This window comes from Coffea eugenioides, chromosome 2 (genome assembly GCF_003713205.1).
Source record: "Coffea eugenioides isolate CCC68of chromosome 2, Ceug_1.0, whole genome shotgun sequence".
Taxonomy (NCBI): domain Eukaryota; kingdom Viridiplantae; phylum Streptophyta; class Magnoliopsida; order Gentianales; family Rubiaceae; genus Coffea; species Coffea eugenioides.
In genome coordinates this window covers 36701067-36719403 of record NC_040036.1, presented here as the reverse complement: position 1 = coordinate 36719403, position 18337 = coordinate 36701067, and the positions used below count along the sequence as shown (strand labels likewise).

The 18337-nt window shown below is 37.1% G+C and overlaps 3 protein-coding genes and 1 pseudogene across 3 annotated transcripts; 2 read left to right on the top strand and 2 right to left on the bottom strand.

The window, feature by feature from the left end:
- The first annotated feature begins 1140 nt into the window (after nt 1–1140).
- Nucleotides 1141–3793, top strand: LOC113763383 (cytochrome P450 CYP72A219-like). Its single transcript, XM_027307164.1, has 4 exons — nt 1141–1350; nt 1621–1865; nt 2018–2402; nt 3210–3793. Exons 1-4 carry the CDS (start codon nt 1147–1149, stop codon nt 3633–3635), a joined length of 1260 nt encoding a protein of 419 aa, XP_027162965.1. The 5' UTR covers nt 1141–1146; the 3' UTR covers nt 3636–3793.
- Nucleotides 3794–7117: 3324 nt separating this feature from the next.
- Nucleotides 7118–7905, top strand: LOC113759630 (annotated as a pseudogene).
- Nucleotides 7906–10313: 2408 nt separating this feature from the next.
- On the bottom strand, nt 10314–12476 carry LOC113762900 (L-type lectin-domain containing receptor kinase IV.1-like). Its single transcript, XM_027306530.1, has one exon. The coding sequence runs from the start codon at nt 12421–12423 to the stop codon at nt 10402–10404; it is 2022 nt and encodes a 673-aa protein (XP_027162331.1). The 5' UTR covers nt 12424–12476; the 3' UTR covers nt 10314–10401.
- A 2492-nt stretch (nt 12477–14968) lies between these two features.
- Nucleotides 14969–15868, bottom strand: LOC113759629. Its single transcript, XM_027302211.1, has one exon. The coding sequence runs from the start codon at nt 15866–15868 to the stop codon at nt 14969–14971; it is 900 nt and encodes a 299-aa protein (XP_027158012.1).
- Between the last annotated feature and the right edge of the window lie 2469 nt (nt 15869–18337).

Sequence of the window (18337 nt, the reverse complement as noted above, 5' to 3'; positions counted from 1 at the left end):
TCATAATGCTAGAGGTGTGGATTTAAACTGAGGGAGTGTAGATTTAGCCCCATCCTTTACATTATTCTATCAACTTAATGATTTAGAAGAATTATTTAATAGTATTAACACGTAATTTTCCTTTCACTTATAGACTTGTACCATGCCAAATTAAAACTAGATTTGGTCACATAGTTTTTAAGGCCATTGTACATCTTAAAAGTACCAATATTTTCATTGCATACAGGTAGTTAATTTTAAGTTTCATAAGAAACATACAAACTAAATCCAGATTCCAAGATATAACTTCTAACTCCAAATCCTAACTCAAATGGTCGAGATAATCTGACAATGAAGTATTGGATTAGTAAAAACTACAAACAATCCAAAAAAAAGGCTGTCTTAGTTTTATTTTTCTTTAAGTTCACGAGAAACTCTTATTAGTTACGAGTACCAGTTCATAGTTGAGGTTGGAGGAAACTTTTTTGGACTAGTGGATACTAATCTGTTTTCACTATTCAGTAAATGAGACAGCTGTTTCTAGCAAGAAATTTTCTTTTCCCCCTGTTTTGAGTACATGAAGGAGATTGCAGAGTAAATGCAAATTGGAGCAACGAGAGTTGAATCTTGGCATATGAATACAAATGGGTGGATGTGCTAATCTGGACAAATTATTCTAAATTAGGTTGCTTGTCAACTTTCCAGTCTCAAGAGTTTAAACTCAATGATACTGTAGCGCTACAGGAAGCCTCAATCTTCTCATGATTAATGTAAACCTCAAACATGGTGAATCAAATAGATAGCAATACTGAGTATTCAAAAATAAATGAGGCCTTTATATCCTCTTGAGTGATTGGTTAAGATGATCAGAATTAAATTTTACGATCATAATTCATCCAAGGAGTCCAATTCATCTACTGTGAATTGTTAGTAATGCAATTCTTTCAATCGTGCTTGTTGTATACATTACTGTCTGATTTTCAGGCACTGGCAGGAGTTCATAAGGTCAAGTACCCTCCAGTATCTTGGTTTCAATATATCCATCTTGTCAAATGATAAAAGAAACGGATAAAGATAGTGGTACTAAGTACCCTTGATTGATTTAAGATGTTTGTTCAATCTTGAGTTCAAACAAGTGGTGAATGACTCTCAGGTAAGAATTCATACATGTGGCTTGGACCAAAACCGATAGTGATGATCATGAACCCTGAACACATAAGGGAGATCACAACAAAGATTTACATCTTTCAAAAGCCTCGTGCTAATCCACTTACCAAATTGCTGACACAAGGGCTGGTGAGCTATGATGGAGATAAATGGGCTAAACACAGAAAACTCATCAATCCCGCTTTCAATGTGGAGAAATTGAAGGTTCTCTCTCATTTTATCTGGGTATTTAATGAATTAACTCTTCATCTTTTATAAGATCTACAAGGTAAGGTTGTCATACCAGAAACCTTGGAAACTTTGATTAGTTCATTGGAACGAATGATTTCCCTGTGATGAAGTGGTAAAGTATCTGATTACAGGAAAAGCAAAAACAAATATGATACCTAGTTGACAAAATGAACTGAGAATTCTTACTGGAGGAATAGCATTGTACATGACCTCTTTTTCGCTTTCCCGTGTTATTGCCTGTAGCATATGGTCCCATCATTTTATGCAAGCGCTAGTGAGATGTTGAGTAAATGGGAGGAGATTGTTTCAACCGATGGCTCCTGTGAGTTGGATGTTTGGCCGGATCTTCAAGCTCTGACTTCTGATGCAATTTCACGGACGGCATTTGGAAGTAAATATAAAGAAGGAAAAAGGATATTTGAACTTCAAAGAGAACAGTCTGAACATTTCCTAGAGGCTAGAGAATCAATATACATTCCAGGATGGAGGTAAATTTTGTTAACTCACTGCCTTCTCTGTTCTAAAGAAGCTTTTGACTTCTAAACTCAATGCTATTGCTTGGAAAAGATCCCTTTACCCAGTAAATGAAGTTCGATATATAATCTTTTGTTGCTTGTTTGTGAAACTATATTCTTTTCAGGTTTTTGCCAACAAAAAGAAATAGAAGAATGAAACAAATTGCCAAAGATGTTCAAGAATCTATTAGAGAAATTATAAATGCAAGATTGAAGGCAATGAAAGAAGGGGAAGCTTGTGCTGATGACTTATTGGGTATATTACTCGAATCCAATTCTAAAGAAATTGATAATCACGGCAACAAGGATTTTGGCATGACTATTAAAGAAGTTATTGATGAATGCAAGCTGTTCTATTTTGCGGGGCAGGAGACCACCTCAGTGCTGCTTGTATGGACAATGATCTTATTGAGTAGGTATCCAAACTGGCAAGCGCGGGCTAGAGAAGAAGTTTTGCAACACTTTGGGACTAACAAGCCTGATTTTGAAGGGTTAAATCACCTAAAATTGGTAAGTACTATTTACAATTTACATATATCGTCGTATCATTGTGATATTCTAATGCTTTTACGGTTGCTCTGTGAATATTTGCATAGTTCAGCAAATCCAGCAGAATGTGAATACTGAATATTCAGCTTACTATAAAACGTCCGTGGGATTAATACTTATTGTTTCTGTCGATTAAATATCTTTAATGGAAGCCTTGTAGGTTAGGAATTGGACCAGAGCCAAAGGGTTGGTACCTGAGAAAGATGATAACATATGGGATGATCCTCAATTACAAATAAGTAATTCTCTTTAGATTTCAATGTTTTTCTTTTATTTCTGTGGTATTTGACAACAAAATTTTGGTTAATCACCAGATAAGTTTTTTTCTTTTTTTTTTTTTAAATTTCTACCTATTTATTCCTTGCAAAGAAGAAATGTATGATCTGCCATTTGGCACGAGACATCTAAGCCAACAACATTTTTTGAAACTTTTCCTTAAAAATTTTTATATTTTCTGTGAACACATTTCTAAATCACTTTTTTATCTCATACACATCGTATCATAGATGTAAAATCTCCTCAAACTCTTGAATACGTACACTCTATAGTTTCTTGCTTAGGAAAAAAATACTTGGATGTATATAATGTAGCTTTGCTAAATAGATCTTAATTTACTTTTGACTAATCTTTATTTGCTTTCAATCTTCAATATTAGAACAAAACTCTATGCAATAATCTTGTCCAGTGCGGTCTCAAGAACAGATACTCTTAAAATGGTGCTATGGAGAGTTTTAGTGGGGAATCTGAGTGGTTTATCATCTGTAATAGGTCACCATGATAATACACGAAGTTCTCAGACTATATCCGCCAGCAGCTACCATTGCTCGAAGAGCTGCTGTAGAAATTCAGTTGGGAAATTTAAATCTACCAGCTCAAGTGCTGTTATCATTACCAACAATTTTGTTGCACCATGACCCTGAAATATGGGGCAATGATGTGGAGGAGTTTAAGCCAGAGAGGTTTGCTGATGGAGTCTCAAATGCAACGAAGGGGCAAGTTGCGTTCTTCCCATTTGGTTGGGGACCTCGCATATGCATTGGCCAAAACTTTACCATGGTGGAGGCAAAACTGGCAGTAGCTATGGTTCTCCAGCGTTTCTCCTTTGAACTCTCCCCATCTTATGCTCATGCACCGCGTGAAGTCATAACTATTCAACAGCAGTATGGTGCTCACTTGATTTTGTACAAATTGTAGTAAGTAATTTGCAGCTGTTTGTGTCCATAGCTTGTAAGGATACAAAAATTAAGATGTTCAAATTTGACTTCTCTTCCAAAATCGAGATAGATCTCATGTACTCCTTCTGGAGTGAACAACAGTTGTATGGAGCAGTTTGTCCCTTCTGCATTTACTGTATCATGTGGTGTTCATAAATGCCTCAAACCTGATCGTAAATTTTAAGCAAGCATTGTTAAGTTTTCTTGTTAGAAGTCATTTACAAATGAACAAAAACTCAGCAGTCACACTTGTCCGCATAGGGCTTCACTTGCTTGAAGTCAGATTCTGCAGCAATGTGTTTATTAGTTTGTGTTAGTCTTACAAAAAGGTACGCAGCTGCCTAAGTAATGACATGTTAAGCAGAACTAAATCTGCAGTTGCTAATGGTAATAGATGCAACTTAAAATCGTGTTTGACAATTGACAGTGATGAATTACTTAAACACCAACTATTAAAACATGTATTCTTTTTGTAATTGACATCATTCCAGACTTAGCTGTGAGGAATTCGCTTGGTCAATAATCAATACTCAGTTGCCTGGTTCACGAGAGACAAAGAAAAACCATAAATGATTCAATTAACTAATGAAATGAATGCCAGGAGAGTAAATTTCTCGAACTTTGATGATTGTAAAATGCATAAGAACAAAGTATAAAGAGATTAGAGGTGGTCATGCCGTTATTCAATCTCGTACTTAGGCAATATTAGTATTTCAACTAGCAATGTTATAGAGGTTATTTAGGGTCCGTTTGGTTGGACTGAAAATATTTTCCCTATGAAAATATTTTCCATCGAAGTCATTTTCCTGGAAAATCACTTCCTTCCCCATAATTTTCCAATGTTTGGTTATTAAGTGAAAAAATTTTCCAAATTCCTTTTTTCCTAATTTTCCGGTGTTTGGTTTGTTAATGAAAATATTTTGATTTTTCATATCTCATTCTTATTTTTATTATATAGTTATCATTTGTTAGACTTTACATTAAAAATGATAGTAAGAGTGTCATTATAAAAAAGTGAAATGCGATGAACATTTCATTTTTGGTTATCAAGACACAAATGTTTCAAGTATAATTCTTTGCATTGAAGCAAAAAAAATCTTGCTTTAGTTGGACAAATGGCAACTTCTGGTGACAAAATGGGAACGAACAACAAAACAAGAAGTCGAGTTCCCTGCATCCAAATTTATATTTATATGCTAAGAGTATATATATACACATATATATATATTTTGGTGTAGTTGGTGGGGAATTGGACGGCAATGAATCATCAAGTGTAGTAGCAACTGCTGCTGCTACTCAGCATTGCAAATTTGCAATATACACATTACAAGCCAAGAAGACAGTTGATCCCCCGATCTTCAATCAATCTCTAGATATATAGATTCAAAAGAAAAGAAAAAACATAGTCTTGAATAGATATCAACTCAAGCACTGATCAGCTAGAAAAACAAAGCTTTGAACAAATCCAGTTGGCCTGCACCTACAAATTCGCAAGGCCACGGCAAGTGGCAAGTCAGCCCTACTTTTTTTCACTTCTAGATCACCTCCAAGGTTCAATGGTGCTGAAACACAACAGGAAAAATAAATATCTTAATATGTGAAAGAAACATCAAGTCCACTCGTGAAGCACAACCTATTATAACTCATAGGCCATACAAGAAACAATTAGTCTGACAAGGCAGTTGCATAATTCAGTTTACATACTTTATTCGACACCCCAATCTTTCATGATACACACTAGGACTGGCAGTTATCATCTTCAAAGTATCATCCCAGCCAAATCCACTTTTTTCAAAGTATCATTCGCTTGCTGATATTGTTGTTGATTGATATTTCCATAAAGTATTGTCGGATGACTTATTTATATGCAAATTTTCTTACAACTGAAATTTTCTTGTCCTGTTTTCCATTTTGCCTAGTCAGAAAACTAGGCTTTCTAGCCTGAAGCTCGGATCAAATTAATCTATACTCAACTGAAGCTTGGTTGATTAACAGCTGATACATATATGCAGTGATCTTGTGAACCAACCAAGCAAACTTGAACTGAAGGTTTCTGGCCTGGGAGGCTTTCTAACCAGTGGTCATTCGTTAATGCTATTTCTAGTTCAAATGTCTAACAGGATTGAATTAAAACCTAAAATGAAAAGAAATTCCCCCTTTTGCCTTTTCTTTTCTTTTTTTTTTTAATTCTGCAAGTAAAGCCAATGGCGACTAGTCGATCAATCAGACATCCAAAGAAGTTAACCTTCTTTGATATCCATTAATTAGAGCCTACAAAGACCAGGTCTTTTTTCTTGCCAATTTTCTTTGAGGCCAAACGTCCAACAGCAAAACAAAGCATTAAGATGGAAAAGAAAAAGAAAAATTTCCCTTTTATAGTTTTATTAGGTCAAGCAACTATTCTGATTCAAAGAATCATAAAACCCCCAAAACTCAGCAGCCAAATTAATTCATTAGCATCCATCAAATCAGATTTAACCCTAATCAGGTAAGAACAAACTAAAACAAAAGCAACCCATAAAAATTCATTCAAATCCAACTTCAAGAATCTACACCAGTAATTCTAGACAATTTTTCAAAGGAAAAGGGAATAAGAGACCACCATACCTCTGGAAATACTTAAGGAGTCTTCACCCTTGTTGGAAATGCTATTGTAGCAACGGGAATGAGATGTTGCTGCCAGAGCCGGAATGAGCCAGAGTTGGAGATGCCGCCGGCGAAGAAGAGTGGGTCTTTCCCTTGGATTTGTTTGCTGATATCGAAAATCCGATTGGCCGAGATAGTGTCGTCGGAGGAGGTGATTGCCACCGAGGACTGACGCCGGAGGAAGCGGGAATGGGGGTTCTTCGGGAATGAAAGGAAAAAATATGAGAGAGAGAGAGAGAGAGATGCTGGAGTAGTTTACCTGATGTCGAAAATCCTTGCGAGGCTGTGAAGAGAAGGCCGAGGAAAATAACTTCACGATAAGAGATAAGGAAGTTATTTTCCTTCGGTGAGTGTAACTTATTTTCAGTAGGAAAAAATTTTCCCAAATCAAAAACCCAACCAAACAATAAAAAATCAGGAAAATGTTTTCCGGAAAACCTTTTACACCCAAACAAACAGACCCTTACTGTATCAAGTTTTCAGTTCACATAAAAGATCATGGGGGTGATGTGGATACTTTAAAACATTAAGAGATCACATGGCAATCTATGAAATCTACAAAGGCGAAATATGCAAAATCAAATTGTAAGAACCAATACCTGACAAGACAATAGGACATGGGCTAAAATCTCAAATCTGCCCAAAATCATAGCATGGGATTGCCCTTCGGAATGACTTTCCAAAGTCGGCTGTCCAATTGAAAATTCTAGAGTTGGATTGCCCATCATCATTATTTACAAGTTTGCCCCTTAGATTAATAGAGCGACACATACAAACGGCCAGAAATAATGAAAACAATTTAAAGAAGAACAGATCATGGAGTCGAAGCCCCTTCATCCCGCTCCACCAGATAGCCAAGACCCCGACTCACAAAGCTTCTCCTCAAGCAATGGCTCAAGGAAGAAGAGCTAATCGTCAACAAAATAGCCCTCAAGGAGACTTAAATCGACTCCGTCCGCAAAGAAATCTCCCAACTCTACTGTTTCTTCTTCCTCTTCCTCTTCCATTCCACAGCCCTCATCCTCCTCTTCAGCGCTGCCTCCTCTACAGGCCGGGCCTCCTTCTGCCACAGGTCTTGGATCCCATCTTTGTGTTCCCTGTTGTGCTCTCTCGGGATCATATGGGCTGTCAGGTACAAGACTGACGTCCAGGGCCATCTGGAGAGGAGAAGGGGCAGGGACACCTGCCAGTTAATGGCCAAGATTTGGCCAACAAAATTTCTATGGTCCAGATTTTAACACATGTGAGACCCACAAAATATTGTTCTAGTGCTACTTGCTGTTATTTTAGTGTTATATCATGTACAAATGATATTACACCGTGTACAAAATGCACACAAGCATCCAGAATGGTCGTCCGTGCAACCATTCCAGCCCCAGGTCCATCTGGAGAAAAGCTTCTGTAGAGGGAAAAAGAGGAAGGCAAATTGTTGGCCACGTGCGTTGAGGAGGTGAAGAACAAGGGGGTTGAGTTTGACCCGCTGAGGAGGGTTGAACCATCCAAAGCAGCCAGGAAATGGTCTTCTAGGGACTTTGTCTCTCTTTTTCTTCACTGTGGCTTGTTTGGTCATTACTCTCATGAGGGTCATTTTGTGCAATTACTAATTCCAAGTTTCTAATCTTTGCAATAGAAGGCAGAGGAGGACCGGGTTAAGAGCTTCTACCGTCTGCTAATAGATTTCTTGAATATGAAAGTGAACCTATTTTTGTCTTTTGTATAGCATCTTTCTTAACTTTTTCCTCAACTTTCATAGTGTATGTGGAAGTTCCTGTTAGGATTTAAGCGCGGAACAAATAATTATTGAGATATCAAGTACATAATAATTTAATGATAAACAAATCACAAGCATGAAAGATAAGCGAAACACAATATTTAATGTGATTCGACTCTACTATTGAACCTATGTCCACGGGAAGAAATTCATTCTTTATTATGAGAGAAAAATCCTATATAAGAATACAACTTAAATTCAAGTCTAGTCCTTACATATCATCTCTCATCTCCTAAGAATTTTCTCTTACCACCCATGTATAAGGTTTGCCTCTTGTGTGTTCTTGTGTGTCTCTTGTGTAGTATGTCAACCCACCTATTTATAGAGAATATTATTTGGCCAAAACCCAAAAAATAATAGGAAATCAGTGTTAATTCCTAAACTAGTTTAGAATGAGAAATAACTTCTATTCCTAAACTCATACAAAAAGGAAATTCCTTGACAACTATTCCAAATAACTATAACCAATTAGAAAATTAGTTATTTCTACACAATAAGAAATATGCCTAAAAGAAATTAAATGAATTTTTTAACAAATCTCCACATTGGCGAAAATTTCTTTTAATAACCATTTATCATCAAATACCAAATAATATAGTACCGAACTACACATCCGAATCAACTACCAAATAATAGGGTACCGAACTATATATTCGAATTAATACAGTCCTGACACCAAATTGATTTAATCAACAAATGAACATGCGTAGTTACCTCGAATCCAACCTCTAGTTGACTCGTGAGAAGATGTCTCAATTCACCATCTTCCTTCGCAGGATTTCTTTTCACCACCACTTGTAAATTGGGATCCCCTTTTGTGAGTTCTAGCCCTAATCAAGTGATAACATCACCATATTTTTTTTCCCATCCTTAGAACTGTCTCGTCACATGTAGTTTCCAAAACTCCACCTAAAACAAAAAACTCATAACTATCAGTGGTGCATGAAAATTAGATCATTTTGTTTCTTTAGGACACGTGTCACACTACCCAAAGAACATAATCGAAATCTAAAAGCCACTAGAATGAAGTTCAACTGTTGGAGGTGTGAGAACGTCTCCAGCGATTCATATCCAAAATTAAGATTGAACTCCACCTTTTCCTTGACCCTTGAATCACCTGTCTAGATTCAACGTCAAGTATCTTCATACTTTTCGACTTTCTATTCTTCACCTTCAATGTTTCTTCCCAAACTATTGAAACAAAAATACCACCTATTAAATTGTTCAATTGGTAATAGCCGCCAATCTAGTTGATCTCAATAGGTAATTAGGATCCAACCATGAACCCCGCTCTGATATCAGTTTGTTAGAATTCAAGTGCTTGTGAGCAATCCAATTTCGTAACCAAGTTCTGATACCACTTGTTACGATCAAAATATGGAATAAACAACTATTAAGATATCAAGTACATGACAATTTAATGACAAACAAGTCACAAATATGAAAGATAAGGGACGCACAATATTTAATGTGGTTCGACTCCACTATTGAGCCTATGTCCACGGAGAGAAACCCGTTCTTTATTATGAGAGAAAAACCTTATACAAAAATACAATTTGAATCCAATCCCAACCCTTGTATATCATTTCTCATCTTCCAAGAATTCTCTCTCACCACCCATGTTTAAGGCTCGCCTCTTGTGTGCCCTTGTGTGTCTCTTATGTAGTATGCTAACCCATCTATTTATAGAGAATATTATTTGGCCAAAACTCAAATAACAATAGGAAACCAGTGCTAATTCCTGAATTAGTTCAGAATAGGAAATAACTCCTATTCCTAAACTCATACAAATAGAAAATTCCTTGACAACTATTTCGAGTAACTAAAATCAATTAGAAAACTAGTTACTTTCACACAAAACAAAAAACTTGCTTAAAAGAAATTAAATCAATTTCCTAACAGATCTGTTAGAAGCTTTAGAAACCAAAAGTTATAAACTGCTACATTATTGATTTGGGGGCGTGGATGACAGCTGCAGAATCCTCTATTCTGCTTTCTGTTAATTTGGAATTATTTCAGTATTCAATACAGAATTTGGTTTTATTTGCAGAAAATATCTTTCGTGTACTATCATTTTCCAGAAGATATAGTTCAAGCAAGGCCCAGGATGGTGCTATAAAGGTTTTGTTATGAATCAATTACTGCTCAATATTATCTACCAATCTCATTTAAACCTACTAAATTCTCATTAATGGCTAGCTTTTGTTCTTTATGTACATCGCTTACTCCCTAATGCCAAACTAAACAGAAAGCCAGTGTCTTATTGATCAGCAATTGCATCAATTGCATAATTCTCCCAAAAGTCATTAACCGAAAGCTTTGTCCTCAATCACCGACCTCCAGACAGTAGCGATTCTGCAGCAGAGGAGGAAGCGTGTGAAAATGGCTTGTCCATTGAGGATGGGTATGATAAGTTAAAATCACTGAAACCTTCTTGACTTGCAAAAGACAGGCCAGTGGCAGAAATCCCAAGTGAGTGTAAATCTGGCAGTGCCAAGGCGCTGTCCAAGTATAGAACAACTTGACGCATGCTTGGCCTTGCTGTGGGCTCTGACTGCGAGCACAACAATCCGAGCTTCATAACCAATTCCACCTCCTCTTTCACATAATCAAGTCCCATGTTTGCATCAGCTGCTTCAAGAATTTGCCCTTTCTTCCAGCAAGAAAACACCCGATCAACCAAAATATCATCCTCTGTTGGGGAGTGCGGCTCTATTGGTCTTCTGCCACAAACTACCTCAAGCAAAAAGGCACCAAAGGCGTAGACATCTGTTCTGGTTGTAGCCTTGCCAGTTCTAGTATGCTCTGGCGCGAGGTATCCAAGTGTTCCAACAACATGAGTTGTTTGAGGGTCTGTTCCATGATCATACAATCTGGCAAGCCCAAAATCTCCTAATCTTCCATTCAATTCACTGTCTAACAGGACGTTGCTGGCCTTTACATCTCTATGGATCACTATTTGTTCCCATCCTTCATGTAGATAAAACAATCCAGATGCTACACCTCTTATGACTCGAAATCTTTGGTTCCAGTTCAGAGTGTACTCAGGCTGCTGGTATAGAAACCTGTCCAGGCTTCCATTTGGCATGTATTCATAAACCAATAGCAGTTCATCTTTTCGCCTGCAGTAACCTAAAAGTGGAACCAAATTTCGATGGCGTAACCGGCCTATGCTGACAATTTCTGCCACAAATTGTTTCATTCCTTGCCTGGATTCATGAGATACTCTCTTGACAGCAACCTCAAGTTTGGAGCTAGGCAGGACTCCATGATATACCCTACCAAAACCCCCTCTTCCTAGTAATCCCTTGTCCCTGAAACCCTTTGTAGCGATATACAAATCTTTGTACTTGAATCTGTGAGGACCAAACTCACGCTCCCACTCCTCAAGCACTTCTGCAAACTTCTTCTTTATTCTCACATGATAGATTACACCAGAGATTCCAATTGACAGGGAAGCAATCAAAATTATAGGTAAACCAATTGTTAATGCTTTAGACTTTTTCTTAGGTCCAACTCGTGGGAGCTTAGGAAGTTGAGAAAGATCAAGCCCTTGAGCCACACCGTTCATCTTGAAACTCCACCCCAGAAGGTAATGGAATGTTAGCACTGAACCGGTAGATGATGAAAATCCAATATACATGGTTTCATGTAATACTGAAGAAAGATCATAGGTTAAAGATAAAAGAGGTTTGCTTGGTTCACCAGCACGTATTGGAGCTAATGTGACACTAATATGCTTAGCTGTTCCATCATAGTCCACCCAAACTTGCATTGCTTTACCACTAAAAAGAGTCAAGTTCTGAAAAATACCGTTGTCATTGGAATAATAACCTGCAGGCTTTGCTTGTGTGGAGTTCAGTCCGTTGATGTCTATCCCAACGTGGTTATCATTGATATCATTGAACTCTTTGCTTTGGATCGTGTCGAGTTCCACTGCAAAAACATGGTTGGTGTCATTTCCTGTGTTGGTTCCGTTGAAGAGGCCGAGATACTGACTAGGAAGAGCTCCTGGAAGGCCTTTTGTGGGTGCAATCACGAAGGCAATTCCGTGGCCGCTCAAAATAGGATCTTCAGACACTATAGCAAAGATGAAGGTGGTGGAAAAGGAGAAAGCAGAAGAATTCGGAGGATTCTTGAAGCTGACAGGATTAGGAAAGAAGGCATGACCTTTCTCTTGCCTGGTGGCATTGGTTAGCTTCAAGAGGCCATTTGGCGTGACTTCAGCTATGCCATCCAGACTCAAGTTTGCAGAACGGAATCCATTGTAGGTGATGCTAAGGTCCTGGGAAGATGCAAAGCTAACTAGAGCAGAAACCACAAGCAGTATAAGCTTGATCAGAACCAACATGGCTGATGGCTCAATGCTGATACTAGCTTGAAAATTCCTCCAAAATCCGATGTTGGTTCAAGTAATTTATCAATGTGGAATCAGCAGTTTCGATTGACTCTAGCAAACCCGGAAAAGAGGTTTTGATTTCTAGGCCTAGTGGCCCTTGGAAATATTGGATGGTTACGCTAATGGTGGAGCTTGTTTTAATTCCTCCATTCACTATTACGAGTCCATCCGAAAACCATCACTTTGTACATCGTAATGTGACAGCATTATCTGCACAAAAGAATTACTTCCATATGTTGACTAATCTATACAATCTTGAGATCACATTCTGAGAAGCTTTTAGTATCACTTAGAATAGTTGAACATAATTCCGCGAAGGTGTTAAAAGTCATTATTTCATCTAGAACATTAGATATATATTTGCACTTGATTCCTGTGTACCTTGATAATACTACGAAATGAATGTCCCCACAATGCTGGTTGCCAGCTGTGCTGGAGGACCAACCCGTTTGTGTGTACGTATCCCCAATTTCAGTGGTCCTTGTCTCATTTCTGCTGTAGTGAAACGAGACTGTACTACGAAGGGAGGAAATTCTTTACACAAGATTCCACGACTCTTAAAATCCTTCCAGATAAGTATCGGAATTGGAAAGCTATAGACTCCAGAGTTGACTTTGTGGAAGATTAAAAGAACGGAATTATTAATAGGACTAATTTCACTTTGTACCCTGCACTTGTTAGTGATTCTCACAATGCTTACTAAATTTTAAGTTTGAATACTTTGCACTCTAACATCTCAGATTTATCCCACCTAATTCCAATCGATAATAATGTTAGCAAAACTAAATAAAATAGAGGATCATGCAAATTTACACATTTTTGATAGACTGACAGAGATTGTAAGATGATGGTAAATATGCTATCACTTAGTAGAGTGATAGAGGTATAACGATGTGTGTACAATATTTCATGGAATAAATATGAGAAGTTAGTGTGTAAAGGATCTAGAATTAAAGCTTAAGGTACAAAATTAGGATAGGGTATAAGTTTGGAGGTGCAAAATGAAATTAGTCCTTATTAATAACCAAAACAATAGTAGTTAGGTTGCTAGGTTAGGTGTGTGTAACTTTGAAAATTACACACAAGTGTAACACTCCCTCCAACCTTATTTATATTGTTTTGGAATTTAAATAATCTGAAAAATATCTAGAATTAAATTATGTAAAAGATAGGGATTAATTAGCGTCATGGAGCTGAAAAGTCTGCAATTAATATGTTCACTATTTTCAAAGGCATTTTTGGGATGAGCCCCAAATGTCCCAAAACGTTTAAACGAGACGTTAGTGCTATTGTGTGTTTGCCCCATGTTACGGGGCAAATGCTCCGTGGGGGGGGGGGGGGGAATGCTCGGTAACGTCGGATGAATGCTCGAATGAAACTCTTAGTCAATGTTTTTAAACTCGGACCAGCCAGTAAATCCGAGAAAGGGCCGGTTCGCGGTTCGACCGGTCGGTTCATCAGTTCTCTGTTTGTTTTTTTTTGCAACTTTAATGCTAAGTACTTCATGGGTCTTCACTCTACACTTGAATTTAAAACTAAATTTAAATTGAGATAATAATAAATTTCCTAAAAGTTATACATGAAACTCCAAAAAATTGTAAAATTATAATAGTAGATAATACACTTATCACAAGACAAACGGCATCTCTGTCATGGACTAGTTGAAAATTTTCTTTTGATAAAATTTTTTGAATATTTGTATTGAATCATTTGCAAATAGAAATAGAAAACAAAAATCTTGAAAAGGAAAAAAAATTAAACTCATCAAAATGAAAAAACTCTTATGAAAGTTGAAGCTTCCAACTTGCTTATAAATCAACTAAGATTATAACTTGATAATAATGGGGAAGGCTTGAGAAATATTTTGTCATGGGTATTTGATTTGGAGGTGGAAAGGTTACAAAGAAAAAAATGAAAAAAAAAACAAGAGAAGAAGCAGGGACAGAGAATCAAGGATAAGGGAAACAAAAGCAAAAAGTGTTGTTTGGTGTCCGTGTCTTAGTGCTAGGGTTTCCTTTTGTTTAATTAGATTTTAGTTTTTAACTTAAGATAAATAGCATTGTACACAACAAAAAGCTTGTCTTGTGAACATAGTCCAGCGGTAGCAAGCCTTTGATGTGATTGTAGAGACCTGAGTTCGAATCCCAAGAGCTCCATTCTTATTATTGGTTTGAAAATTTTGGCTGAATATTTGAAAATTTTAAAAAATCGCTGGTTTACGGTTTGAAGGGTTCGCTTGGTTTTCAACAGTTTTTCATTACCTTGCGACTTTAACACTAGATCGGACCGGTGACATGTCCGGTTTAGGGTCCAACCGGTCGAACCGGCCAGTCCGATCCAGTTATGAAAACACTGCTCTTAGTTTGTAATTCCATATAATTTCGAATGAAAAATGCACGAATTTAGTGTGATGCATCACCAAGTTTGCCATTTTTTTATAGGAGAGTGAGAAGGTGTCTTAGTAGGTGTAATATTTTTTTTGTCAAACATCATATCATTAACTTGATAGTACAAGATTGGATACATCAGAATTGCTTCCTTTGTAATCATTTTGTGCACTCTCATGGAGCCACATGAGAAAGTACTCTTTCCATTCAACATTTTTAGTTAGCTTTACCACAAACTTTGCCAAACTACATGCACAACAATTTCCAGTTCTATGGACAAAAGAGAAAGTACATTTTGCAAACAAATATCTCATATTCGCAATGTCCTCAAGGATAATATCTACCCTTGATTGCTGCCCAGTTTCCTTGTTTATCATATCCACCACCTCTTTGCAATCAGATTGGAATTCTACTGCCCTCCAGTTTGCTTCTTGAGCCATTTGCATTCCCATCCTAATTAATGATGCTTCCTCCATTTGTGGTTCACTAGTCTTGTGTGCAGCTCGTGCCCAGGCTTTGACCAGTTTGCCTTCTGCATTTCTAGCCACAACACCTATGCCTGTTCTCCCTATGTTTTGTGAGAACGCAGCATCTGTGTTTATCTGTATCAGCCCCCCTGGTGCTGGAATCCATTTCCCTCTACTGCTTGAGTTTGTTGTTTGTTGAATGCACTCTCCATCTGTGTCTTTTTGAGCTTCTATATGCTCTTCCCACTCTACTATAGCTTGCTGTACTGACTTTCTGGGATCTGTCTCTTTTGCCTCAAAAGCTTTCCTGTTTCTTGCCTTCCATATTTGCCATAGGATATTTACGGTGAGAGCAATGTGCTCCTGTCCGTGATCCCTTTGTTTTGCTCCTAATATTCCTTCCCACCATCTTACAAAATTGCTTCTCATATCCTTCAAACCATCCCATTGCACTGGTGATAGTTTCCAGGTGGTTTCAGCATTTTGGCAGAAGAATAGCATATGCTCGATTGTTTCCACCTCTTCCCAATAGCTTCTACACATTGGACTACCTTTGACAGGGTGTCAGCCTGTGCAATAATAAAAACTTGCTCAAACTAAAAGTAATTTCAGTAGATAGCGGTAAGCAGGATCGAATCCACAGGGATTGGGAGTAATTATTTCTTTTCAAGTTCACAGTGACAAAGGGGTGTTTTTGTGCAGAAGGTGACAACTAAAGAAATTCAACTAAAATCTAAGAAGCTACTAAAGATTAAATAACAAATTACTAAAATCAAATGGGTGATAATTAAGGATCTAGCCAAGAAATAACTTCAGCAATGGTTCACCTAATTGATCATCGATGCAGAGCCAATTCCAATTATTTACTAATAAATAGGTTATAACTGCCAAACAAGCGATGACAGTCAACCCCTCCTTACTGTGTTGGTGATTAAGGTACGCCCTTTAATCACTGCCCTAATTGGAGAATAATTCTAGATACGCCCGTAGGATTTAATTCTCCAATTGCCTTATGTATTAGAGGAGCCCTATTCTAACCAAATAACACACTACCAGGGTTATTTTAGGTTAGCCCGCGTATTCCCTTGACACAAACCTAATCATGCCAGTTGTCACTATTTTAGAGCAATTAAACAATTACGGATTTAATGCCCTAATTGACAATAGATTACCCAATCAACTAATTATCCGAATCCAAGACAATCAATTAATTGAACAATCATAATCACTGTAATCAGAGAATATGCAGATACCAATAAATAAAAAGAAAAGATAAAATTAAATCGATCTCACAATTTTAGATGACCCAAAGCATCCGTTGTCCCTTGACTAGACAAGGGAAATTAGTTCATTCTTACTGAACAAAGCCCACACAAAATTGGCGAAAGAGCCGCGGCCATCAAGTGAAAGATGGGCAAATTAAATTTAGTCAAAGGGATAAAGAAAAACAAAGGAGCAGGAGATGATTCAATGTTTTCCTAATTGTTCCTCCCATCCACGGAATGAAAAGGTAAGTACTAAGAACTAAACAACTAAGAAAAGTCAAAGGCTAAAACGTCCAGCTAGTGCTCATCAATTGCCATTCCATTTCGTATCTAATTAGTCTCTCTATGCTGCGCGGCGGCTCTCTCCCTAGAGGGAGAAGAAGACTCCAGTCCTTCGTTCCTTTTCTTCCGCAAATTACCAAAAAGGACTTGTGTCCCCCTCTTCCAAAAATACCCTGTATGCTTGCTACTTGAACTCTTTCCTGATAACTGTCAAATTGACATTTATTATGATATTTTTGCTCTACTTCCTGAAATGAATGTAAATTACGAAAAGTGAGTAGAATCTAATAATTAATCCACATCAAATCAGGTAATAGGAAAAATTAATAATAAAATAAATGATAAAATTGCAACCGATCAATTCCCCCCAAACCTAAACCATGCTTGTCCTCAAGCATGAGAACAACAAACAAACATCAATATTTGACAAAGACTATTGCCCTATCCACCATATTGCCAAAATATCAAGAAAAATATATATCAAGCATCAGTGATCAAGATCCAAGAAACATCACTCTGGTTAGTTTCTAAATCACAAACTCCTCCAATTTCAGGTTAACTAATCTAAGAAAATGGAATGACGCACAACATTTATCAGCAAATGGTCCAACTATTAACCAAAATCTCAACATTAAATCTATAAATCGGCGAGCTGACTATTATTATACACTAACACAACCTTCACTTTTTTTTATCACATTTGTCTACTTTTCTCTTCTCTTTTTTTTTTGATTTTTTCCCTCTTTTTTTTTTTTGCTGTTCTCAATAGTAATAAAAGACTTAGTCGCTAGCCATTGGAGCCTTTTGACGCGAACTCCGACATTTGTCAGATGAAAGAGCCCGATTACTCAGCTTCTATCGCCACGTAACCACGTACTCATAGCAATTAGTACTTTTTTACGCGAGAATCGACATTTTTGGTGAAGATCCCCGGTTACTCGATAGTAAAGACTAGCGGAGTACAGCCAACTCTTATTCACAGTTAAATAACATCAGAAACTCAAAATAACACAAAAAATCAAAAGAAAATTTGCGTCAGCTAACCTCATTTTTCAAACATGGAGAACTAAAATTAATCATTGGACCAATTCACATGAAAATGCCAACAATTATTTCCTATGCTTAGAGAAGTTAACCAAAAATTAAAAGAGCTACATAATCACTGATATTCACCAAAGAAATGCTCTTGGATTCAACCACATTAACTCGATACATTTTTATTATTAAAACTAGGCAAAAGTAGAAATAGGGGCAACAATCCAACATCAAACCTTGGCATGCACATGTGAACTAATCACTAAAAAGAAAGAAAGGAAATACACGAAAGATGGCCAAATAACAAACTAAAAAGAAAGAAAGGAAAAAAATATGAGAAAAATAAATAAATAAATAAATAACACCTAAAAACTAGAAACGCTAGCACCCCCCATTTGCTCCCCCCCACACCTAAATCACACATTGCCCT